The 26,167-nt window shown below is 42.5% G+C and overlaps 1 protein-coding gene across 3 annotated transcripts in view; it reads left to right on the top strand.

The window, feature by feature from the left end:
* The window catches only part of KDM5B (lysine demethylase 5B), a 57,615-nt gene extending 32,762 nt beyond the window's left edge, over positions 1-24,853 (top strand). For all 3 annotated transcript variants that reach the window (XM_050911300.1, XM_050911301.1, XM_050911299.1), the window contains 16 exons: positions 206-368; positions 1,383-1,502; positions 3,237-3,431; positions 3,835-4,016; positions 4,650-4,774; positions 5,100-5,250; positions 8,971-9,085; positions 11,126-11,481; positions 12,620-12,758; positions 15,238-15,417; positions 16,285-16,443; positions 18,293-18,778; positions 21,142-21,253; positions 22,637-22,791; positions 23,325-23,651; positions 24,340-24,853. In XM_050911300.1, the coding sequence (XP_050767257.1) occupies positions 206-368; positions 1,383-1,502; positions 3,237-3,431; positions 3,835-4,016; positions 4,650-4,774; positions 5,100-5,250; positions 8,971-9,085; positions 11,126-11,481; positions 12,620-12,758; positions 15,238-15,417; positions 16,285-16,443; positions 18,293-18,778; positions 21,142-21,253; positions 22,637-22,791; positions 23,325-23,651; positions 24,340-24,477 (3,103 nt within the window). In that variant the 3' untranslated portion in view covers positions 24,478-24,853. The remainder of the gene's footprint in view (positions 1-205; positions 369-1,382; positions 1,503-3,236; positions 3,432-3,834; positions 4,017-4,649; positions 4,775-5,099; positions 5,251-8,970; positions 9,086-11,125; positions 11,482-12,619; positions 12,759-15,237; positions 15,418-16,284; positions 16,444-18,292; positions 18,779-21,141; positions 21,254-22,636; positions 22,792-23,324; positions 23,652-24,339) is intronic.
* The last annotated feature ends 1,314 nt before the right edge of the window (positions 24,854-26,167 follow it).

Raw genomic sequence — 26,167 nt, 5'->3', positions numbered from 1 at the left:
CTCAGAAATGTAGACAGTTAAAAACTTAGGTCTGGAGGAGGGACCTGTGTAAAATGTGAAGATCCAGGAAGGTACATAATCTTTGCATTCCTTCCTGGTGATATACCGATATACCCTTCTTTTGACATGGTGTATTTTAAAGCAGAAGACTGAAAATGTAACTTACAAGATTGCTTATATTTAACTTTTTTTAATAATCTTGCAGGGGGGAGCCTAAAACGTGGTATGGAGCCCCAGGGTATGCAGCTGAACAGCTGGAGGATGTAATGAAGAAGCTTGCTCCAGAGCTATTTGAATCTCAGCCAGATCTCTTGCACCAACTTGTCACCATAATGAACCCGAATACTTTGATGGCCCACGGAGTGCCTGTATGTTGTTGGACTCCTGTGCTACTCCCCCAAACCCAACCCTCTTTCATTTGCACTGAATTCTACTTCAAAGCTGATAATTGAAGCCACTTTTTTTACAGAGATGGTGTGGTAGTTTCCATGCGTGTTGTATCTTTCTTGTCTAGTATAATGTGCCAGTATGAACAGATGGGCAATGGAATCATTGCTTTTGGAATTGCTTGGCAAACTCTTCTCTGGAGATCCACCTTAGTATATTTCTATTTCTGTATCTCAGCTGGCAAGTTTAGTCTCGACCTTTGAAACAATGGCAGGAGCTCTTCGTATGTCTGTCTAATCAGACACAATTTTTTTTGGCATAGAGTTTCTGGCAAGGGGCCAAAACTCATTCTTCCTTTATTTGTCATCCACATCCTCTTATTTCTCCTGGATATGTTCTTAGGTATTTAAAAACATTTTTCATCAGTTTCCATCATATTCCATACTAGATTATTCATGGGAATTATGTCCCTTTACAACTTAATTAGCTTTTGACTAGCTGACCTTGGGACTTAAAGGAAAATCTGGGAAAAGTAGCAAAATTTGTGGTGTCTGCTATGCTTTGAGAGACTCCAAAATTGAAAGATGCAAGAAGACCTGCCTGCTTTCATGCTGATTGTATAGCACCGAAAGTATTAGATTTACGGCAGTATGAACTTTTGAGTAGTTCCAAATTTCTCTTCCCCTTCAGCTGCAAATTGAAGAGAGCCTTGCCTGTGCTTTACCTGCGTAAATGTGCACAGAGCTAGCAAAGAGCAAAAGGCACAGAGAGCTGACTTGAAATGGCTTAGAGTGTGGGTATGGCTGAAAGAAACCCCTTTGCTTTCTACGGTTTTATATGACAAGTTACCAAATGCCAGTTGTAATTGTTGGGCTGATGTTTTAAAACTATCTGAAGTCATCATAGAAGTTACTAGGAATTGGAAATCTATGTTTTCTTCACGGCCTTCAGTTCTGTTTAGGTTTGACCTAATGCTTGTCTATCTTTTCTCCTAGGTTTATCGAACCAATCAGTGTGCCGGAGAGTTTGTGATCACCTTTCCAAGAGCTTATCACAGTGGCTTCAATCAGGGTTTCAATTTTGCTGAAGCTGTGAACTTCTGCACAGTTGATTGGGTATGTTCCAAAACCAGTTTTTTCATTAAGTATGCAGTTCCAAAGTTGTTCCGAGCTGATGTACAGCTCTGATTTACTGCTGATGCACAAATCTAGTCCACAGACCAGAAGGACCCTGTTACTGGAAGCATAATGTTTTGCTGAAGGTATTTCTTTCATGTAGTGAACTGTGGGCTTTCTCTGGTTCCTAAGGTTCGGTTTGAAATTCTACATTAGGGCTGATGTATCTTTTACAGCAGGAGGTAGGCAAGGTCCTGTGCATGCCTAGAGTATGAGAAGCACCGGTGCTGCTAGTATCCACTCCTTTTGTGTCCCCAAATTCCATTCAAATTGTCAAGAGCTGGAATGAAATTTTTCTGTTTATTGCACTGGGAATTGTCTAAGAGGTGCTCTCTACAGCTGAAAAACAAAGCCGACTTGGACTTCTTTTCTAATTTAGCTTCTGTGGTTAAATCGGATGATGCATTTAACACACATTAAGAACAGTTAAAGACTTTGATAGTCCTCTTGGGGAAAAAATAATAATAAGAATTGCATCTGATGTGAGTGCATCCTCTTGGATAGCAGAGGGGCTGTAGGTTTTTAGGGAAGAATACCTTAATGAGAAGGGGACAAAGTTTTAATGTTCAAACAGAAGGTTTACAGACCAGTACTTTATTCCCAGTAAGCTTCACTCAGCTCATTGAAACAACAGAGATAGGCACACATTACAATTATTAGGTCGTAGTGATTTATTAAGTTTTTTGTCTTTTTTTAAATAAAAAACAAATGGAGGATAGTTGTGCCAAAGTTAAGTGATCATTTCTCCTTCCCAGCAGATTTCTCAGACACACAGTGTTGCCTGATCTCAGAAAGATCCTTTGAAGCTGCTGCTATTTCAAATTACTCCTCTTCTGATACTGTTTTCCCCAAAAAGGTCTTAGCTATTTGTAAATGTAGCCCATCTGAAACTGTTGCTAGATTTAAAAAACATCACTTAGGAGTAGGAGATGACTGAAATTGGAAGAAAGCTTTCTGCATTGTGACTGTGTTCGCATATCGGTTGGTTTGGTTTTGGTTTTCCTCTTGTCCTTCCATGAGTTTCATACCGGGCTCTCACGTAACCTCAATGTAACCTGAGCATCGCTATCCGCCTGGCCAGTGACAGCCTTAAAATAAAGCTATGAGTAACCTGCCCAGCTCATAATGAATTGTTTACTCTTCCTGGGGTTAGTTAGGGACTTCAGTGGTTCATGGAGTCAGCAATTTCTCATGCTGCAGCAAAGTTCATGTCCTACATAAAACAGCCATATCATTTGAGAAAAAGGTCCAGCGTGCCCTGCAACCTGCCTTTGACGGGGCATCCCTCGTGTGGTAAGAACGGGACAAGTGTATGTGCTCTTCCCTTTGACGCTTCCCCAGCCTGTGTGTATTTTTATCTTGGGTCTTCCTGAGTCTACTGTGGTTTAGTGATTTAGTTACCCCTAATTATGGTCTCTTCCAGATAATGCATTCCCCCCATGAACCTAGCTAAACAACTTGCATCCACAGTGTCCACTATAAAAGAGTTATAAGCAGTCCTGGTTTACAAGAACCCAGGCTCTTGGTATCTCTAGTTTTACATTCTGAATGATGAATATTGTTGCTAGAAGCATTTGTCTTGGCCTTTCATTTGGGTAATTTTTGATTAGTAGCATAAAAAGTTAGTATCTTAATGTAATTTTTAAAATGAACTCTTAATGTTTTTCAACGCAGCTACCATTGGGTCGACAATGTGTGGAACATTACCGTCTGCTAAACCGTTACTGTGTGTTTTCTCATGATGAGATGATCTGTAAAATGGCTTCCAAAGCAGATGTTCTTGATGTTGTGGTAGCATCTACAGTTCAGAAAGACATGGCTATTATGATTGAAGATGAGAAGAGGTTACGTGAGAAGGTTGATAAACTGGTGAGTTGTAGGAAATAATATTATAACGAATGAAGGAACGGTTGAAACAGTGGTGTGAAAACATGCTGGGACTTGTACTGTGTTGTCAACGGCTTAGAGCTACCTTCCTAAGTAGCATTGTTGATTTCAGAGGACCACTTGGGTAGAGTCATTTATTGTGCATCTTGTTTTAGCATCTGCCCTTTGATATTGTTCAGAATGTCTCTTTTAAAGTAATATTTGTTCTTTCAGTAATTTAGTCAGAACAGCTGATTTTTCATTAACCAAGATTTCTGTCTACGTGGTTTCAATATCTTATTTCTAAACTTCATTATTCCTTTGATAAACTTAGCTTCTGATGTTTTAGCTTGGAATAATCACCTCTTCATTAGACTTTGAAGTAATGTAACATACTCTGTTGCAGGGAGTGACTGACTCGGAGAGAGTGGCTTTTGAGCTGTTTCCTGATGATGAGCGACAGTGCTTAAAGTGTAAAACCACCTGTTTCATGTCTGCTGTTTATTGTCCATGTAAACCTGGGTTACTGGTGTGCTTGTACCATGTCGAGGATCTCTGTTCCTGTCCCACCTACAAATATAAACTGGGGTAAGCTTTAGATAGCAAATAGTACTGTGTTCTGGAGATATTTATTGTATGTGTAGATATTGCTGTTTGATAATCTAGTGCCTACTCTGTTTTGTCAGTGGTGCTAGTCTCGGTATTCTGTTTTTCTCAGTCCTTTGCAAATACAGTGCCCCCAAAACAAAGTGCCTTTTCTGTGCTCGTATACAAAGACTTTCTTTTCAGCATTCAGCTCTTCTTGCTCTGTAATGGCAAAAATTGCTGGATAAGTTAGTTTGCTTTTTTATTTATAGCAACAAGGTCGTCATCCCTTACATCCGAGTAATTTTTTTTTTGCTTTTGTCAGCTTTTCTTCCTGTTGTCATCTTTCCTTTCCTGTTGTTTGTTACATCTTTATCCTACATGAATGTAGCTTGTCCTAAGACAATTTCACAATGGCTTCAATTGTAATGTTGAAATTGCTTTTTGAAGCAATTGCAATGTTAAAATTGTCTTAGGAGGAACATGGCGTGCTTGTAGGTCTTAATTATATAACCCTGGGTGCATAGTAGATCATTTCTGTGTTGTATGGACCAACACATCTTGATGCCCCTCCCTTCCACCCTCCTGCTCACCCCCAGTTTTTGCTGAAGAGTTTGAATTCTGTGCTACTTGTAGGTACCGCTATACCCTGGAGGAGCTCTATCCAATGATGAACGCGCTAAAGATGCGTGCGGAGTCATACAACGAATGGGCTTCCAACGTCAACGAAGCTCTGGAGGCAAAAATTAACAATAAAAAAAGTAAGTATCTTACCTTTTGTCTCCAACACGTAACTTTAAATGGCTAGTTTTTCAGTTTTTAGTTTCTGAACCTTAGCAACTTTTGTCTTATGTGACAATCAAAAGAAAACATATATAATTTCATGTTTTAAAGTAAATATTTTAGCTGTTGTAGTCCCAGAAATTGTGCTAAGCTGTCTCCATGTGAGAAGATTGTAAATCACTTTGACACAAAATATAACTGAAGTTGAAATAGAAATATATTTCCTGTGTATGTCGTATAGCCTTACCATTTAAAATCCATCACAAAGGGAGACTTTTGTTAACTTAGTATCTTTCCCAAAAGGTCTCATCAGTTTTAAGGCTTTGATAGAAGAATCAGAAATGAAAAAGTTTCCAGACAATGATCTACTGCGACACCTCAGACTCGTTACACAGGATGCAGACAAATGTGCCTCGGTTGCACAGCAGCTTCTTAATGGCAAAAGGCAAACCAGGTAAATGTTACTCTATGTGTTTGCAACAAAATTGAGTCGCTGAAGATAGGTGCCAGTGGCCAGTGATAGATGCCAGTGTTCTGTAAGACTTAAAAATGAAAGTAATCTTTTTGTCTTCTCAAGAGAGCCATCTTTTACAGGGAGATTCACCTTTACTGCATGTAGTAAATTAAACATCCTGAGCTTTCCATCTCTTCTTCCTCTGTGTTTGACAGTTGGGCAGTAAATTCATTCTAATGTTCCCCGAAAGGAAAAATTGGTGTGGTATTTTCAGACAAAGCAACACCCAACAAGATACAGTCCACTTTTCTTTGTGCCATGGGGACTGAAAATCTGTCAGTGGTCCGTGTGTCATTATATTCATTATACTTTATGCCTTCTGGAAAAATAAAGTGTCTTAACTTCCTGAGCTGATGATGATGGGAATACTGTATGAGATGTCTGAAAAATACTTGCTCTTTCTTTGGCAGCACTTACGTTAAATCTTCTAGACAGGTTATTTGCTCGAGGAATTCGAAGGTAGGGCAGTGTTTGGGTAATATGTTCTCTGTGAACTGGATGTCTGGCTGCCTGGACCTGCTAGCACTTTCCACGTCTGAAATGAGTTGAAAGGAGTCAGAAGATCCAGAAGGACAAGGCCAGATCTCCTCATTGCATCAGTTTGATTGTGACTGTATTGATGTACTAGCCTTTCTCTCGGGGATCACAAATTACCATTTTCTGTTGGAGATTCTCCACCCAGACTTAAAATGGCTGCATCTAGCCTCGCAGGATGATAGGTTTCTAAGAAAATATTGGGTTTATGTATGTGGAGGGCAATGTTGCGCAAGTCCAACAATCTTAACAGTGTGAAGTACTTCAGGAAAAACTTTCTCTTTTGTCCCATCTGGACAATTTTCACCTGTTTCTGCTGCTTTGAACAACGTGGTGTTTGTCAGAGCAGTTGCTCTTTGTGCTGGTATAACTGCATGTGTGTGGTTTCTGCATGTTCCCTGCCTCAGCAGGAATCTTGTAGCTTGTCACTCCCTGTGTTCTTGCAGTACTTTAAAGGCTGACTTTGAAGGACTTCAGTAGAATATTACAACAGAAAACAACTACTGTTTAGACATGATTTTTGTAGCTGCGCTTTCCCTTCCTAGTGATCCTTGTGTAAGTCTGTGTAGCAAGGACTTGATAAAAATTCATCTTCACTGTCTTGCAAACAGAAGAGGATGAAGCCCCTGTCACAGCAACGTAAAAATACTACAACAGGAAATGAAAAATTCAACACTCCAACGGACATGACTTCTGCCAGATAGGTAATTTACAACCCAGAGATTCATGACACTGTTACCGAAGGACTTATCCACTCCTAATCTCTTCCTTCATTTAGTGTTGAGCCATCTCTTCTTCTGGCATCCCCAGTCTATGTATTCTTCCATCCTTGGTATTTGCTCAGGCCTCGTGATGATGAACTTGGAGCAGCAGCCAGGCCCTTTCCAGCTGTTCTGTGCCAGCCAAGCTCTTCCAAGAGTCCTTCCTGCTCTTAACATGTACCTGACTTTGCTTGGCCTGGAAAGAGCAGGGAGCAATTTTTGTCTTCATCTCCCTGACTAGGTCTGTTCTTTTGTCGCCGTGATAGTGTATCAGCCTTTCTCGCAGCTGTACTTGCCAGCTCCTTCAGCACTACAGACTGTGATGAATAATCCACCCGGTGTTGCACTACACAGGATGAAGGCAGTGCTTGCCTTGCATTTCTCATTTGCTCTAAAAGTGGATTTAGCCCTTCTGTCACCATTTCTCCTTTGATCTTTTTTGGCATATTTCTGGGAAAAGTCCAGTTGCATGTCTTCATAATTAGAGTTTTAAAACCCCACATTATTTGGTGGATTTTTTTTTCTCCTTAAAAGATTGAAGGGGGGAGTGCTTATAACCTACATAGGAATATATAAAGAAGAGAATAATCTGCTTAAAATCTTAATACATGTTTAATCAAATACAGTTTCATCTACGTGAAGTTCACATACCTGCAGGATGTTGGGCAGCCTTCATCACGCCAACGGCCGTGTATTGGTTATGAAGGATTGTGGATTCTGCCTAAAGTTTGGTTCATGCTTTTGACAAACTTTCCTTTATGGACTGAGCATTTTCTTCTGATCCCGAGTTTGGAAGAGTCATGCAGTAGACTTGACTCAGCTGGAAAGGTGATCGCTGTTATCACGGTAGTCAGTGATACTCAAGGATCTACTCCTGTAGAGTAGAGGAGCACAACAGTTCCTGGGGAGAAAAGACCAAGATAGATGATAAATATTCTCTTAGACTAAATCCTGTGACTCTTGCTCACCATCTTCTCTGTAGTACCTGAAGAAATGCAGATGGGCTGTACTTCCCTGCTTCCTTTGGTTCTTACGGTGGTGGGTGATCAGGCAGTCCGAACAGATGCTGTTGGGCAGATTGTCCTGTGAACAGCACAGCTGTCTGAATGGGGCCAAAGGGCAGTGTAGCCCTCATTCCTCTCTGGCACTGGAAGGGAACAGTATGACAGCAGGGCAAGTGCGAAGGGGTGTTCTCGCTATCCATCCCCTTCTCCAGATCTCATCATACCTGTTCTGCTTCTTAGTCTCCAAGAGTTTAGAGACCTTGTGCTTAGAGATCTGTGTGATTAATAACCCTGGATGGACATGGGCTTTTCTTCTGTGAATGTTTTTTTTTAAGGCTTATGTAATTTCTGGTTGTCAAAAACATCTTGTGACAGTCAGTTTTGCAGTTTAGATACGTGTGTGTGTGTGTGCGCGTATGAATGTGTACATAAATGTTTGTTTATTTTTAAAACTTGTGCCTTTTCCTGGAAGATACTGCAGAACTTCCACAAAAAATAGTAAAACATTGTAGACCATAAAACAGCCTGTGTTGTACCTGCAACTTTGAATTCATTTTATTGTTCGGCTTACTATGGATTTTGGAACTCCCAATGTGATCTTGCATATCCTTTTAAAATACCTATTTTTAACACAGAATGGTAAATTAAAATTTATTTTATAGTGTTCACATTCCAGTCATGCTGGCATATCCTGCTGGGATGTTGTTTTCCTCTTTTGTTTAAATGACATATTGTGGATTAAATTGGAGCCAGCATTGTAAGAGATTTCTTTCCTTTTCTGTTCAGGGTTCTCAGACCTAGTTAATATTGGCTTGAGTTTAGAGAGGTTTTTAATATTAGCCAATTTGTTAACACTTATAAGCCACTCATTTGATACAAAGCTTTTAGATAAAAATGAAAATGATGATTTCAGCGTAAAGAGGATTTTTCAGAAGTGCCTACACGACCTGTAAATATAAAACCCATTCAAAATTGGGATTTGTTCTCTTTTGGTATGGGCATGGGGAGAGCTTACTACAATAGCTATTGCAACATAACTGAATAGTTTATCCACAATTGCTTTGTGTTCTGGAAAAAAGCCTAATTTTATTCCATAATAACCAGTGCTCTTCCAAGGCTGAGTAGTTGTTCCAGAATACTATTTAATATGAAAGAGTATTTTCAACAATAGCTTATTCTGCTATAGCTAACTGAAGTTTTCCCATGTATGTAACCCCTAGGCTGCTTGGATGCTTTTGAATATTCTATTATTTGTGAGTAAAGCTTGACTTACAAGAAATCATAAGCAGATGTTTGAGAAATTAAGATTTTATTTTATTTTTCAGTGGCATCCAACAAAGTTGAATTGTATGTAATTGCAGGTACCGCTCCGGAGGAGGAAAGTGTCAAAATCAGCTGACTGTGAATGAGCTCCGGTTGTTTGTGAGGCAGCTGTATGCTCTACCCTGTGTCCTCAGTCAGACACCATTACTGAAGGTAACTTGGAAAATTCTGGGGGAAAGAACACGAGCATTTGTCACAGTGATGTATTTGCACTGCATTCATCTCCTATCTTACTATTTGCTCCAAGAATAAATACCTTTAAACTGGCAGGCCTGGGTAACTTGTGCACATGAGTTGCTTAAGAACAAAGCTCTCTGACCTGCTGGTGTTCATGGTCAATAGATTTTTATGCTATATGGGGGACTCAGAATGTTAATGTTGTACGAAGTAATGCAAAAGAAGCAGCAGGATGACCTGGGTAACTACAGATTAAAAGTTTGGGATCAGTTAACTAGTCTCCTCTTAAGAGTGAAGCCAGGTTTATCTGAGAATATTCAAAACTCCATAACGTGTGACAGTTCTCCCATTCATATCGCTTTCCTTCTTTGTTAATCCAAAAGCAGCTTTCTCGTAGTCTTGTAATTAGATACCTCCTCATGCTGTCAACCCACGTTCCAGGTAACAGCACAAACAACCCTAGCCAAAGCTACGAGCCTAGGCTACCTAAATACTTGTTCTAGCAGAGTACCTGCTGCTGACAGTGAGTCAGATCACTTTGTCTCCCACGACCATCAGCTAGTGCTGATTATTTGCTCACCAGATGATCAGCCCTCAGACAAGTTGAAAGCAATTCAAGAGCTGGTTTCAGAATTTGCCAAAATGTTGCGTATCACACTGAGAGGTGATAAAAGAAAAAGGAACACGAATTCTGGGCAGCTGCAATTCCTGTCTTAAAGGAGAAGGGCTTTGCATATTTGTGACTCTTAGAACCAGGAGATGCAGTGTCCAGCTCCTGAACTCTCTCTTAAGTGTCCACACAACACTGAGAGACCAGACAGTGTCATGGAACTTTGAATCAGAACAGACCGGTTCAACTCAGCGTTATGACTCTTGCTTTTGAAGCTTTATCAGGTCTGGAATGTGTGAATCAGATTTTACGTAATCCTATTTACAGTTATTTGTTTATAGCATTGTAACTCTGAAATTATCTTACTATTTAAAAAGCAGAAGTTCAGAAATGCCAGACATGCAAACAGTTCTTCTCCATCTGGCATTCTTGAACAGGGAAATATCAAACACATATGGTCAGGGTATTCTTTTATATCATTCTCAACAATCCTAAATTATATGTAGTCATGCAAATTAGGCTGTTAATATAAATGACCAACAGTTACTGGAGATCGGTTCACAATTTAATATATCTCTAAAAAGGCTTTATTTCTGTTATGGGTGAGATTGCCTACCCTGGCAAACAACCTCATTGGCAAAATACCAAGATGTCAGCTGCAAAGGAAGAACTTACTGCTGGAGTAGCATTTCAGCCAGTACTAGAAGCATTGGGCAGGATGGCTAGATACAGAACAATTCCAGCCTTTGTGTGAGATCGCTCTGGCTAACTGTCCATTCTCCTGGTTGAAGTGCAAACAGCCACAGAGGTACCTTTGGGGGGAATTAGCTGTTGAACATATGGGGAGAGAGAGAGAGAAGGTGTTGCACTGCATGAAAGAGTAAAATGCCTGTGGCTTACTGGAATTGTGTGGTTCAGCTCAAAAACCTTCACAAGGCAGCAGAAATGAACCCCAGAAGCTCCGTGCCCTTCCCAGCCATCCTTCAAAGCCTTCTTAATCTTAACCTTGCTGTTCTTCAGCCTTCTTAATCATTCCAGAGCAAAGCCAGAAAACAGCACTGATGGAACACCTAAAATTTCCCTTTAGATCCTTTCTATTCTTCTGAGACCTCTTTTTGACACCTGTCTCTTAGTTCAAAGGAGTTCGGAGTGGAATTCCCTTGTTCTATGATCCTCAAGCTTGCGGACACACTATGTGTGAGGAGGTGCTGATATATGCACTATGTGTTGAAGACACACTATTGAAGTGTTCCAGATGTCATGATAATTTGCCATGCACGCTGTGTGCATTGCAATGTGGTGTTTGCCAGGAGGCTTGCACTTAAATGTTTAAGCTTGCACTTAAATTTTTAAGAGATTCGGCAGTGGGTTTTCTTCTGATTTGTTGTTGCATTTATATCTTTCAGGATCTTCTTGATCGTGTGGAAGCTTTTCAACAGCAAAGCCAAAAACTCCTTTCTGAAGAAATGCCTAGTGCTGCAGAACTTCAGGAGCTGTTGGATGTCAGCTTTGACTTCGACGTTGATCTACCCCAACTGGCTGAACTGCGGATACGTCTGGAACAGGCACGCTGGCTTGAGGATGTGCAGCTGGCTTCCTCAGACCAAAACTCTCTTACTCTAGATGATATGAGACGTCTTATAGACTCAGGCGTTGGACTCGCTCCCTACCCAGCAGTTGAGAAAGCAATGGCGAAGCTGCAGGAGCTCCTTACTGTATCCGAACACTGGGATGACAAAGCCAGAAATCTGATAAAGGCCAGGTAGAAGCTAAATCTTAGTGTGTTGTATTTTGTAGTTCCATGAGCTGTTTAAGATGGAAATAGTTGGCTTTACTTCTGAAGGGGCTCTCTTTTGTTCATCCGGTTCACAACATGAAGGCAAAACTTGTGCCATCCAGAAGGGAAAGGGATGGAGAAGAGGGATGAGTGACTGAGCGATTTTAAACGTTGGTGTTGGCTTGCAGTGTTTGTGGTGCTCCACTGTCATTGTGCAAATTCTCCTTTTGCCACAAGGAAGGGTTTTAAGACGCCTCTTCCTTCCTTTCCACTTTCTTCCCTCCCCCAGTGTCACACTGGAGGATGCATGTCCAGATGGAGCTTAGATATATACCACCAACTGGTAAAATTTTATTCTATGGACTATTTCTAACATTGAGGAGATTTTTCCAGATTAGTTGGTGCAGGGGAGAAGGAAATAAGCCAAATGCGTCCCTACTGAGAAAAAATTTATTGCTTATTGGTTTGACCTTCTGATTTATAAAGTAAAATGGGGGAGAGTACAGTCTACTTAAAGTTTAGAAAGGTGGCACAAACTTGTATGCGAAGTTTCTTCCCTCAGGATTCCTGATTTTATTTTTTTTTTTTAAATGTTCCCCCATAATTCTGAAAGCATTTGAGTATTTCTTACCCATCAGTAACCATACTGTTTTAAAATGACAACTTCATAGAGCACAAAACTGGAACAAACTTGGGTTTAATCTCCAAAATGGAGATGCAGTTGTGTTTGTACCTTTCTAAAACATCAGAATCAAATTGTGAAATACAGAAAAGCCATCTTCAGGGTTTTTTTAACCTTCTAATGTAGAATCTCTTAGCTGGTACTGTTTTAGGGTTCAGTGTGCGTTTGAGGATTCAAGGTTGTACCATTCAAAAGTTAATAAAAGTTAGATCTCCCTTAAGCCCAAGGGTGTGAATATTTCTAGTAGGAGTCTATAGCAACCAAATACACATTTCTAAAAGCATACCTGCATTACTAATGCTCTGATTGTACAGTATGCATCTCTAGTACTGGACATACCGTCATTATTTGGTGTAACCCTTTGGTTTTAACAAGCCAGATGAGTAGAAGAACCCTGATTGTATTGCGGTGTTTTACATTCTGAGTGTTTTGTTTCCATAGACCACGGCAGTCACTGAGCAGTCTTGTAGCAGCGGTGAAAGAAATAGAGGAGATCCCAGCCTATCTCCCAAATGGTGTCGCACTGAAAGACGCGGTACAGAAGGCCAAAGACTGGCTGCAGGAGGTGGAAGCTCTGCAGGTACGTAAACCGTGCTCTTGGCTTCTTGGTGCGTGACAGTAACCCCTGTCAGGTTAACAGACCCGCACTCTGCTGTGCGCGCCTGGTGCTTCAGTATCGCACTGAATTAAGAATGCTTAGTCTGTAACATCTGTTGCCTTGGACGTGGTGCAGTTATGCTCTGATGAGTGCTATTATTTTTCCTTCTGTTTCTGGACCTGATTTGTCCTTCACCTTTGCAATTAACTGACTGCAATAAAATCTATAAAGGAGCTATTAACAAAAATCTGAAGTTAAGGTAAAGTTCCATAATATAGTATCTTTTTAAGGTAAGTTTTGCTCAGTCGCTTAATAACAGTTACCTGGTAATCATATTTTTGTGTACCATTCTGCATCTTACTGTGCTCCTGTAAGGCATAGTATGGAGCAGGTGACACAATCGAAGTTCTGCTTGCTGAACTCCTGAATAAACAAATCCCCTAAAGTATTTAAAAATCACCAATTATGTTTTTTCACAGCCTTCTTTTGCTTCACTAAACAAATAACTTTTCTCTAGCATCTTCTAAAAAAAAAAAAAAAAAAAAAAAAAAAAGAGAGATATTTTCTGATCCAGGACTATTCCTGATCAGACAAGTGTCCTGTCCTTTATTTCCTCCAGTTCTGAATGCACCTTTCTGGAGCGTGCCTCATGTGCTGTACTGCAGGTGTGTCTCACCAAGACCTGATGATAGAAGGATATTAACACCTAGTGGCATTGCCTCTTCTGAGGCCCCATAGAATTCATTTGCTGTTTCCACATCTGTATCATTAGTGATATTTCAGACATCCTGTGATTGAGAGGTGTTCCCTCATTTGTTAGCCAGTCTCAGGGCTGTTTCTTGTTCTATTCCCGTACGGTCAGCCTTTGATTTCATAGATTAAAATACTTGTAATTTTGTAGTAGTTCTGTCTGAATTTTGAGGTGGAAGTTGCTTGATTTCCTCTTCTTCCTTCCCTCTTCCCTCCATCCTCTTCCATTTTTAAGGCTCCTTCCAGCTTTGTGATTTCCATTTCCATGTTCACACTCTGAAATAAGTCTTCAACTGAGCAAAAAGTTGATGGCAGAGAAGGAAAACCAGAGTCTGATAAAGACCTGTACAGGTTTTCACCTTGGCTTCTGGCGCTTCCCACTCGAATATATTTTTTTTTTTTAACCTTTCAGACAGTTTTACTTGTGGATCCAGTTTCCTTTCATGTGTTTTTAGGTTCTTTGCTTCTTTTACAGTTCACTGGCAGCTTAACTCTCTCCTCTTCTCTTTTCCCACTTCCCCCCTTGCGTTAGCACGACTGCTCGTGCAGCCAGACACTGTGCTAGTTCAAGCCCAAGTGAGTAATCGTAGCCTGGGCCGACCCTTCGAAGTGGTTCATGGCTCAGCCTCGCAAGTACTCGAGCCAGGGGTCAGCAGGACTGCACAGATCAGGAAAGGGTGGGACTGGGATAGCCCTGATTTCACATTTTGATACAAGTTGCCAAATATTTTCTCATGTTTTCATTTGTCCTCATGTTTTTTCCATAAAGTGAACTCTGGTCTGACTTTACTAGTATTTTCAGGCCTATCTGACCTAAATTGGGCTTTTAATAAAACTTCTTTTGAGTTCAAGAAGCTTTTATTTAAAAGAATTAGTTGTCCTTGGCTTTAAAATCTTGAAGGAATAAAGTTCATGTAATACTTTTGTTTGAGGGCTATCTTGACAGGACTTAAGTGAATTGTTCTTGGCATTTGCTAATTTCTTGGTTTGGATTCTGAAATTCTGCCTCCTGAATATGGAAGGATGTGTCTGTATGTGCCAAGAATTTTTGCTTCAGTTCTGCGAAGATTTTAGTAAATGCCTGCAGTCGTTGTGACTTGCAGGAAGTTCTTGGTATCAGTACGTTGCGATTTGCTGCTAGAGATGTTGGGGTTGTTCTGGATGAATAGTTCTCGAGTCCCACATCACTGCCTATTTTAGAAATTACCTCTCAGTGCTGCTTTACTGCTGGACTTCTTGTAACCGGGTTGCCTCAGGCGTAGGCTGCAAAGTGAATGAACAGAGCTCACTTTCAAATGGCACAGCGGATACTTGAGATGGTTCCTTGCTCTTGGCATGGCAGGGACTGGGTTAGACTTGCCTTCTGGGTCTGTTTCAAAATTATTTTGATTTTCTGCTGTGAATGCAGATTGTTAGATTGGGAGTCTGCTTATATTGTTGGCGGTGTCTTTTTTTTTTTTAAACTGTCATTTGGTAAGTATATTCTTCCCCCCCCCCCCCCAAGTGTTTTATTAGTTTTGTCTGTGTACTTAATGACTAGAGCATGAGAAGCGCAAATGTTGGAATAACAGCTGTGGAAGTGACTGAAGTGTCTAAGCAGTAAATTTGTTTTTACAAGCTTTACCTTCAGTTAATCTAAATGACTTGCTGTGATTCATGGAAGTGGTATGCCTTGTATACATCAAGCATTTCTTAATTTATAATCTGACAGGTTGGAGGACGTGTGCCTGTACTGGACACGCTAGCGGAACTTGTCACAAGAGGTCGATCTATTCCAGTGCATCTGGACTACCTGCCAAGGCTGGAATCCTTGGTGTCAGAAGTTCAAGCGTGGAAGGAGTGCGCAGCTAACACATTTCTGTGCGAGAACTCCCCTTACTCTCTTTTGGAGGTAGGAGAGCTCAGCTCTGGAGAGGACCACCATTCATACCACAGCAAAAGCACATCAGAGTTACAGTGTTAACTCATGAAGTAGCAGTAAATCTTAAGTATATTTGCAGAATTGTTCTAGGATTATATTACTTATTTTAACACAATTTTATTAGATTGACCTATGCTTTTAATGATAACTTTAAACTTTTAAAATGCTTAAGATTTAGCTATACTTTCTCTATTCCTTTTAATCAGTGGCTAATGATGGCATGCTGTGCCACAGTCTGACACTTTCAATATGAATACGGGAATATTGACATATTTGTGGCACTGCATTTACGTCAGTGCATCAGGCTGCAGCCGCTGGAGTGCAGGTTCTTACCCGCCTCATCCACCTCAGGTTTAGCTGTGATAAGGGTGAGGCTGTAGCTGCTTTAGCTGGCCCTCTGAATCTGTTGCTGCCTGTGCGTGAACACTGCAGTTCTTGAGCAATCCACACTCTCTAGCCTACGCCGAGCCCCTCTGACGCCCCCAGCCCTCCTCTCTCCGTTAGGACAGACGGGGATGCGGGGCAGCCCCTGGAATCCTCGACTGTTTTCCAGGGCTTGCAGCTTAAATCGCATGGAGGCTATTCAGTGTATCAGCTGCCTCTGTATACCAGCCATCTGAATGAAACCTGGAGGTGTTTGTGGTCTGCTCATTTTATAGAATTGAATTTTTAACCTTCCAGCTCTCCCCATTTTCCAGATAACCTCATCCTAGTCCCCCAAATCTTTGATGGAAACAACTGCAGGAACCCCTGTTATAACCAGTCGTACGTGGCTGTGTTAGGGCAGGACGAATGCATTAAAAATGTTGCAGACAATACTGCTTTTCTGTCCATCAGGTGTTATGTCCCCGGTGTGATATCGGAATGCTGAATCTCAAGAGAAAGCAGAAGAAATTGAAGGAGCCAGTGCCAAGTGGAAAGAAGAAAAGCACTAAGCTAGAGACTCTGAGTGACTTAGAAAGAGCGCTCTCGGAGAGCAAAGATACTGCATCTGCGGTACGTGGTTTAAGATTTTTTCTGAACTGGAGTTTCTTCTAAGTTGTCTGAATCTTTGTTTGTGTTTGCCTCTCATGCGGGAGTGTTATCTTCCACTCTTTGCTGCTTGCTCTGCTGTTCTGCAGAAGGACTTCTAGGACTGCACTTTTCTGTGCTTGCTTCAGACTTCACAAAATTTTTTTTAGTGGAAAAAAATGTGTGTTGTCTTTGTGCATGAAGTAGCCTTACGGTTTGCCGGGCAATGCCCGTAGCCTAACAAAGCACCGCAAAACAAAAAATTGAGACCTATTTTCCCCCACCGTACCAAATCCTTATTAAAGATAGGATAGGGCTTTCCCAAGTCTGATCCTTTCCAAGAACACAATAACCCAACACCATTTATAATTAAAACAAACACCATAAATAATTAAAGAAAACCTCATGTATTGTGAAGTCAATAAAACACTAGTTCTGGATGGAGCAGACTTAGTCGCTGGTGGTAAAGTGCTTCATCTCAAAAGACCAATTTCAGAGCCTCCACCATGGTCAGATTAAACAGTGTCCCATGATTAATGAGGAGCACTAGACTGATTTGGTAGGGTTTGAATGTAATTGTCCCTTTAGGTATGGGACATTTAAGATTTAACCTACGGCAGCACCTTGAAACCTGTACGTTCAGTGCTTCGGTTATGGCCTCCCTTGTCTGGAAAACCACGCTTACAGACTGCGTCCCTACGAGCACTGTAAGAAGAAGAGACTGGGTCCTCTGAATCACACACCCTTCTCCTCTTTGACTAGATAATCTCCCATTAACGGTTGGGGTATTGAAAGAGAAGGGTACTCGCATGGACTGCACCCAGGAAAATGCATTCATGTAGTTTTTGCTTCTGACACGAGGGGAACAGGAATCTCCTCATAGTGGAGGGCTGGATATTTTCACAACCCAACGCTGTAGCTGCAGTGCTCAGCACCCATGCGTACGTACTGTAGTGTCCTGTACCTGAGTCCCGTATCTGCCCACGCTGGACACAGTTGTCTAATTTTTGCATAGCTGATTTTTCTGTAGTCATCACATTTCAAAGCCAAGTTGTGTGAAATAACTGTTTTGTACATATTTATAAACCCTCCTGTATACATTTATTTTTATATACATAATAAAATGCGTGGAATTTTAGTTGCAGCTGCTACTAATAGCCTTTATGAAACTGAAATATATTGCTGTCTTTAATAGCAGCTAATGCTAAAGATTCCTGAAAAAAAGGATCATGAGCAGGTGTAGAAAGGGCAAACAACACATTCAGGAGTACACCTGAATTTCACTTGGTGTTTACAAACCCCAGAGCGAGTACATAGGTCAGGGTACGGCCCTGTGCACTTGACTGCGTGTGCAAGGTGGGTATCAGAGACGCGTGTTTATTTCTGCAAACTGCCCAGATATGTTTTACGATTATACAGAGTCAGACTACATATGTGAGACATGTTCATAGAGAAGTACCTGCAAGCCAAATCTGCACTTGTTTCAGAATTTAAGCTATTTTAATGAAGGTAATGTTTTTGTAATACAAAACATGAAGGATTTGGAACAGAGAGGAAGGGAGTTAGGAGGGGGTTTTTTTGCAAAGGAATAAGCTTTGTATCTCTGGGCCTGGTGAGAAAACAGAAGGAAACTGAAGTCACATCACTGCACATCCTCATAACTGCTTCGCTTCAAACATTCAAAGCCTTGAAAGCGTACAGGGGTGAGGAGCTTCTTAACGATCTGAAATACTCGCTGGCATATCTGAAGAGTGTGATTATGCAGAGGTCACCCTGTTTCCAATGAGTAATGTTCCTTTCAAGATCACATGCCTTTCTTTGAACTCCCTTTTAGATGGCTACGCTTGGGGAAGCCCGATTAAAGGAGATGGAAGCGTTGCGTTCTCTGCGAGCAGCGAACGAAGTGAAGGTGCTGTCTAGTGAAGAGGATGCAGAACTGAAAGTCTGTCTGTGCCAGAAGGAGCCGGCTGCTCCGATGATACAGTGTGAACTCTGCAGAGGGTTCTTCCATACCGGCTGTGTTTCGGTGCCCAGCGTTTTGCAGGGACCTCGTGTGTGGCTCTGTCCACACTGTCATCGATCAGAAAAGCCACCTTTAGAAAAGATCTTACCGTTGCTGGCCTCCTTGCAGCGTATCCGTGTGAGGCTTCCTGAGGGGGATGCCTTACGGTACATGATCGAGAGAACTGTGAACTGGCAGCACAGAGCACAACAAATGTTATATTCAGGGAATCTAAAACTTATACAAGACAAAGTTGGCTCAGGATTATTGTACAACAGATGGCAAGCGACAGCAGGCCAATTGCCAGAGACAAACAAGGTGAGGCTGAGCTGCTTCCGGGGTTCCTGGGGGTGGGTGGTCAGCGAGAACAGGCTGTAACACCCCTCTGGGTTTTGGGTTCATTGTATCTGCATGCAGATACTGGCAAGGCAGACTGCTGGTGTGTTGCTTTACAGATAGAAGGAGTTCGGGTTCTGCCTCGACGGTTAGCCAGGATGTGTGTGTCCTCCAGCAACAGCTTCGTGTTCTTTTTCTGCCGGCGTCCTGGGAGCAATTACTCCTAAAGGGCGTATTTTCCTTTCTCCTCCTCCCAGCTCCTACGCTTTAATGTGACACTATTAACGACAGAGTTGCTGAAGCTATTGTTTCTAGAGTGCTTAGTATTCAATTTGTCTTTATATTCTGTTCTTACAAGTATTTCAATATAGTTTTAAGTGTTGAGAATTAGTAACAGAGGCACAAACCCTCCAGTGTGTTACCAGCTTAGCTCTCACATGAGGTTGTTTTCAACAGGGTACCTTCATCCGTTACTGCTCCTCCTTCTCCTTGTCACTTACACTACAACTCCCAAGCTGAATACTCTGCTAATATTACTGAGTTAAGCTACAGCAGCTGTTTCAGGTGTGGTCATGAGGGAGTTTCAAACTTCCTCCAGTAAAGATCTTTCAGCAAAAAGCACAGGGAAAGTGGGAAATGGGTTAAGCATTTCTAGTTCTCCTGAGATAATGAATGCAGAAGAAATCTGAAATAAAAGGTCTGTGCCGCATAAAGAACATAAAACATCCCAAAATGAAATGCACTCTGTTGCTTTTACTTTTTGATTGAAACACCTTAGTTTTGCTAGTCCAACCCTGTTACAGTTAGTCTGCATGCATGTGTTTTCATGCTCAGTTATGTTAAAACATCGAATGTGCCACACATGCTTGAAGAGGCGTTGTAGCTGCTTCTCAAGTAACTCAGCTGTACCAAGTTGCTTCTGTTGACCAAATTTTTCAAACAGGCAAGCCTAGTTTTAGAAATTAAAACTATGTTTAGGGATCTAAGAGACTTTTTCTGATAGTTTAGGTTTGAAAGTATCTTCTTACTAGACCAACTAGTATAGCTGAAAAAAACTGGGCAAGATTTTGGGCTTGTAAGTTGATGTTTCGGCCAGAAATGGAAACAGTAAGCTGAGTTTTATTAGCACAGTTTTATTAGCTCAGCGTGGTACCATGAGGTTCCTCCGACCTGAAAGCAGTCTAACCATTTTTGTGTGCTCTGGAGCTCAAGTCAGTAAACCTCCTAAATCAAGGTAACTCTAGCAGAGCTAACGCAGGTCCTTGTGACCGCGTTTCCCAAACCAGAAGTCCCTGGGAAGCTCAGTGGAAGAGCATCTGACCACGTGCATCGGCTTGGGTCCCTCGCTGTGCCTGAGCTAAGGAGCCGTCCTGGAGACAGTGGTACTGAGGGCAGGTCAGAGGTGGCCTCCAGAGCCGCCTCGGCACAGGCGCTGAGCTAAAGCTTTGGTCTTGATGGATTTGCGGTGGTTTTTTGTGGTGAATCCAGTGTCTCAGCATTGCTGTCCTGTCCTGTAACAATTCTGTTTTCCCTCTTATCTGGGGTAATCCAACACTCTCATTCCCCCAGAGGAGCTCGTAGCAGTAACCACTGGAGTTGGGCTTCTTTGGCACTGGCCAAAGAGAAGAATGTGGAGCATTTAGATGAGTTTGAAAAATTCACTTGAAAAACAGCTGTGAGAATCGATGAGAGCCAGATTTTGAAAGGGACCCAGACACTTGAATTAGTGAGGTAGACAATATTTTGGAACGCATCCGGTGAGATGCCTTTCTGACATTTGTGAGTCCAGAACTGACACTTGCTGGCTTGCATAAGTGGCCTTTGCATAAGTAAGCGTGTGTTTTGCCACTGGCATGTCTTCTGTGCGTGCTGAGGTAGAGAGAAGTGCTTCAAAACAGTTTGCTGTCTCATCGGATCAAGGCAGTGAGAAATCACTTCTTTATCGTGAACAAAAGGAGGAAACTAATGTTTACCCTGAGTCAATTCTGGAGCTGAAGCCCTCGCTTCCACAAGTCCGGGATTATCCCTACAGTGACTCTGCCTCTGTTGTCTCTGCTCCGCAGGCTCGTTCTCCTCTGGTGGAGCATGCTGCTGCATACGCTAGGGCCAGTTTCTGATCTCTGTGGAAATGATAATTCACAGCTAAGAATTCTGGCAATAAAAGTTGCTTTTGCCTATTTCCAGGTGTAGGATGAAGGATTTGGGTGTATTAGATTGAACAGCTTCCAGGAGTACAGGATGAAAGCAGTTGTAAGAGAAACAAGTATTGATTCTATTGCAGTTATTTGGCACTTCAAAACTACATGTTTAGTGACAATATCTATGTGTTTTGCTTTGTTTTCTAGGTTTCCCAGACAATTGGAGCGATGTCATTCTCCATGCCTCATGACTGGGATAACAGAACCATATATTTACATTCTCCATTTTCTACAGGACAGCACTGCATCCCACTTCATGGTTTGTAATCTTTAGTTCAATTTTTTTTTTCCCCCTCCTTTTTTGTCCCCCTGTGTTTGGTGGAGAAGAGAGGGTGTGCTGGTCAACAGGAGATGGCCGAGGCAGGGAGGCACGTGACTGCACAGTGTGCCTGGTTGCTTCTCCATCCTCTCAGCAACTTTGGAACTTAGTGTCCAGCTTTGGCAGAGGGGTCGATTTCTCAACGATATAAACTTCCCGTGTGTAATGAAAAGATGTGGTGCGGCAGAACAAGAGGTGTCAGTCGAGAGGTGGCCCCTTCCCACATGCACAGCACACAGTGGCCCGTGGCCAGCCAAACGGGCTGCAGGAGAGGGGGAAGTGGAGGGGAGAGACCATTGAAGTTGTAGGAGGTGGATGGGAACAACGTAGGGAAGTAGTGCTGGCAACCACGGGGTGCTTAATCCATAGGACACGAGTCCATGTAAGTTTTGCTGCAGCACAGCTGTCACAAGACTTGAGTTTTCTTAGCTGCTGTGCTCCAGGTCACTCAGCGCAGGTTCTGCATGCTTCCTAGCTCAGACCTTGTGTTTATCGGACTAACACAGACATGCTATAAATTGCATCATTTTACGACTGTAAAAGAAGTTCTTTATCATTTCTTTCCTCCTGATGCACAATGCTCCAGGGACACAGGTCTAGTCTTATCTTCATGTTTTCAAGTCAGTGCAGCTTAGTCCATACTAACATAACACAAGACACTTACTTCAGTTTAATGTTACAGTTAAAATCAAACAAGGCAGTCCTTTGTACTACCAGGTTTGTTTTTCAGGCCATGTTTGAGTTGTACTGAATACTACATTAAAAAGCTGTTATTTACACAATGACTTTGGCCTCCCCTAGCTGTGACTATTTCGAAAGCCCAGCGGAAGTTTTGAAGCTTGATAGCAGCAGTGGGTGGTCACTGTACAGCAGGACTCAGTTGTAAGGCTCATCCTCTCAGCTTTTCTTCCTCTCCTCTCTTGGCTTCACTTACAGATTTCACTCAGTTTGTTCATCTTACCCACTGGTTAGGTAATGAGGGAATCATCACACTTCTTGTAGCTTCAGAAGCAGGAGAAATTGCCAAGACTGATGGCAAATGCTTATCCTTGAACCAGCAAGAAGTGCAAGCATGGAAGGGTACTGAGCCACAGTGCAGTAACTTCTGTGCAAGCCTTTATCTTTCTTTTTAACCCTGCTGTTAAAAATGAGCCGTGAAGAGGGAACAGATAAGAGTTAGTTCATACAGTTGCAGATTTAAAAAAGTCTTTCACAGGTTTTTTTAATGTGCTACCAGAGAAGAATTTTCATTATCTGTGCAGTTCTCATCAGTGCTGACACTGAAGAATTCCTTTTCTCCTCTCTTCCTGTCTTTCATAATAGTCATTAGCACAGAGCTGGATGAGCTGATGATGGAAGCCCAGCTGCTACAGGTTTCTCTGCCTGAAATACAGGAGCTGTACCAGATCCTATTCACAAAGCAAAGCCCTGTTTTGCCAACAGAGCAGAGGTCATCCGTTGGACCGACAAATGAAAAGGCAAGTGTCTGACAACAGCAGTGAGCTTGGGGTCAGTTTGGAGCAGAGGCTCTGCCTGAACCCATAAGCTTCACAAAGAGGTTTGTGTGTGTGGCTGTACTTCCATGAAAATACGTTTTCCTTGTTCAAAAGGGGTCAAGAAGTTGATAACGAATTTGTTACAAACTACTGAATATCATTTGTGGCCTAATGCATTTTTGCAATTTGAATCTGGTTTTTATGGTCACTCTCTGTTTTAAATACTTCTGTCCTAATTTGACTCTTGGCCTGTGCTGAAGAGGCTTTCCGAGAGAGGTGGCTCTGAAGCGGTGGACTCAGAGGCAGGAAATGAGAATCTTTTTTTCTATACATGCTGTCACTGGGGTGTGACCCTATCCTTTGCTCCCTTACGCATCCCGCTTCTGCTGAAGAGGCAGCACTCTGTCAAACGCCGCACTTTCACTTAAGCCCGTTACTAAAAGCAGGGTATGGAATAACAGGATAATGAGTGTTAGTTGCGTACTTACAATTTTGCCAAAATATCTTTCCAATAGAATGAGTGTTGCCGAGGAAAAAAGGATGGAATTAGTTACATGGAGAGAAAACTAAAGCGGCGTTTTGAGAGAGAGAGCTTCAGTGACGAGAAGAGAGCAAGAGTAAAAAAAATGAGAACACCCAAAAAGAAGAAACTGAAACTGAATCACTCAAAGGATCTCTGCACTAACAAACTGGAGAGAGAGCGGGAGCGTCTCTTTGAGATGCAGCGTTCCAGTGAAAGCCACTTGCTTCCCTCAGACATGTCATTCTCTGAGCAGGAGGACTCTGAGGATGAAGATGCCATCTGCCCTGCTGTGAATTGTCTCCAGCCTGAGGGAGATGAGGTCAGTAGTGGCAGACCCGCTGTGGTGTTCTGAATGCTGGGATGTAGGACAATCAGCTGCCCTGAAACTGTTTGACTGCAGAAATACTATTTACAAAGAGAGCACGAGGCACGTGGTCACCCAGAGACAGTGTCTGCCGCTGCTGGGACACGTTTAGGAACGGTCCTTCCCACCTTCTCCCAGAGCAGCCGTGCAGCTGGGAGTGGGGAAGGCAGGTGGACATCAAACCATCTGCATGGAATTGGGAGGAGGAGGTGGGGCTGTGCAGACACCGTATTCATCTCTGCTCTTGAAATACGGGTGTAGAGAGACTTTGAGGGTTGCAGTCTTTCTGTGGAGGGGGGCAGTGCCTTGGAGCTCTGCACGGGCCCATCCGTACTGGCAAACGGAGGAGAGGGACATCCTCAGGTGCCTGGGAGGGCCGCGGTGAAGTTGCCATCCGTAACCTTGCTATGGGTGGGAAAGCAACGGGAGGGACAAGAGAAGCGTGCCCTTCTCGCAGCTTCAGAGGAGCTGGACTGCAGGAGTCCAGAGAACGATGAGCAGGAGTTGGATATCCAGCACTAGCCAGTTGTAGAATGGGACGTTTCTCACTCATTTAAATAGATTGAGCCCCAAGATGACTAATGAATGCTGTGTGTGTTTGCTTGGTCCTTCTCTGAACACCAGTATGTCTGTTCTTCATTAGGTGGATTGGGTCCAGTGCGACGGCAGCTGCAACCAGTGGTTCCACCAGGTGTGTGTGGGCATCTCTCCAGAAATGGCAGAGAAGGAGGACTACATCTGCATCAGCTGCACTGGGAAGGACTCTCAATATCGGAAGTAAAACTCCCCATAAACCGTTCAGGACTTGAGTAAAGAAGGTTATCAGAGTTTTTCAATAAAGCCACAGGGGCTGGTTTCAGAACCAGATTGCAAATGGTGCTACTTCTATCCTTATGGGATCATTTTCCAGAACTCAAAACAATTTTTGACACTTTTGTATTTTCCCTTGATCTGTTTGTGGTTGTTGAGGTTTGAGATGCTGTTTAGCAGGGGTTTCCACCGATTTGGAAGGCATTTGAAACATGCACCTTTTATTGTACAGCATTAAATTACCTCTCTGGGATTTACCGGCGTATTTAATTCAGCTTGGTTTAGGTGCAAAAAAACCTGCACCATGAATTTTCCAATAAATCCTCTTTTGAGGAAATCCCTGTTTACTCTGTTAACTCTTTGGAGACTTTAGTTTTTTTCCACTTTGTTTTTCGTAGACTAGGTTTATTTATCTGAGCAATAACTTCTATGTCTGGTTTCAGTGACTGGAATGACAATTCTGAACAGCGTGTTGCTTCTAGCATTGGTTGATGTACAGAAAGCAAATGTTAGATCCTAGTGTCACTGATGGCCCAGTGATGTAGAAGACAGGAAAAAAAAAAAGGTCTGTAAAGTAATTGCCACAGCTGTATTTTGGCTTTCTCCTTTTTTGGGTAGCTTGTATCAAATGTTGCAGTTTATATTGTGGAATAAACCCCTGGTTATGTTATAAAATTAAATGTTGGTGTTTTTAGAGAGCTTGAGATGCAGTTTCATTTCCCTCTGGATCCATATTGATTGCATCGATGGGTTCTCTTATTCAAGAGAAATCCATCTTTAAAAAAAGAAGTGCAAAAGCCATGATATTTTCTTACCTTACTGGTATATTCATGTTTGGAAGGAGAAAGCAGATCAAAATGTTACTCACATCAAAATGAAAAAAAACCTTTCTCAAGTCTTTTGCGAAGCTTTTCCAAAATTGAAGTTATTTGCAGGTTGGGTGAATAAAGGATTGAAACTACGATTGGTGATTTGGCAGGGGCAGGAATGGGGAATTCACGCAGGAGCGAAGGTGTGGGGCAGCTCCTTCTGCCAGCCTTGTCCAGCTGCCTTTCGGAAGGAGAGACCTTCCCCGCGGCGTGCGTTGCAGCTGGTTCAGCAGAGCACGTGCCGAGTGCTCTGCCTGACCGTGGGCAGGTTCCTTTCAGCTGCTTCTGCTTGCACTTAGGCTAAAAACCTGAGGAATAAGGAAATTTCTGGACTGGTTATGATTCTATCAAGGACTGTTTTAGGGACCTTAGCCTGGTGGGTGAGAAGGGGCAGTGCGGGTGATGGCATAGCGGTGCTGCCTCCGAGGGGACTAGACCTCTGAGGAGGAGAGGTTGGTTAAGCCCGCAGGGCACTCCACATGGGGCTACACCCGAAGTCCTTTGGAGAGCGATTGCTAATGCAGAATATACCTGTTGCTCCTTTGGCAACAGCCTGGTGACAGTGACGTGGCTCTGTGGCCTGCCAAGGGTGGAACTTCTGGAGCCCTGGAAGATGGGAGGTCTAGGAGATCTTTGTATCGGAGCGAGCGCTCTGCTTACAACATCCTGTCATCACCAAAAATGTGGCAGCATCGGTATTCCCTCCGTTCATCATGGAGAGGAATTGGCTGGTAAATTTTTCCCTGCTGGTTTTAGACCTTCTCCCATGGGCAGCAGTGCGCAGAGTCACTG

The sequence above is a fragment of the Gymnogyps californianus genome, chromosome 27 (assembly GCF_018139145.2).
Source record: "Gymnogyps californianus isolate 813 chromosome 27, ASM1813914v2, whole genome shotgun sequence".
Lineage (NCBI taxonomy): Eukaryota > Metazoa > Chordata > Aves > Accipitriformes > Cathartidae > Gymnogyps > Gymnogyps californianus.
Note: the sequence above shows the minus strand (reverse complement) of the source record. Positions and strands in the feature narration are given on the sequence as shown.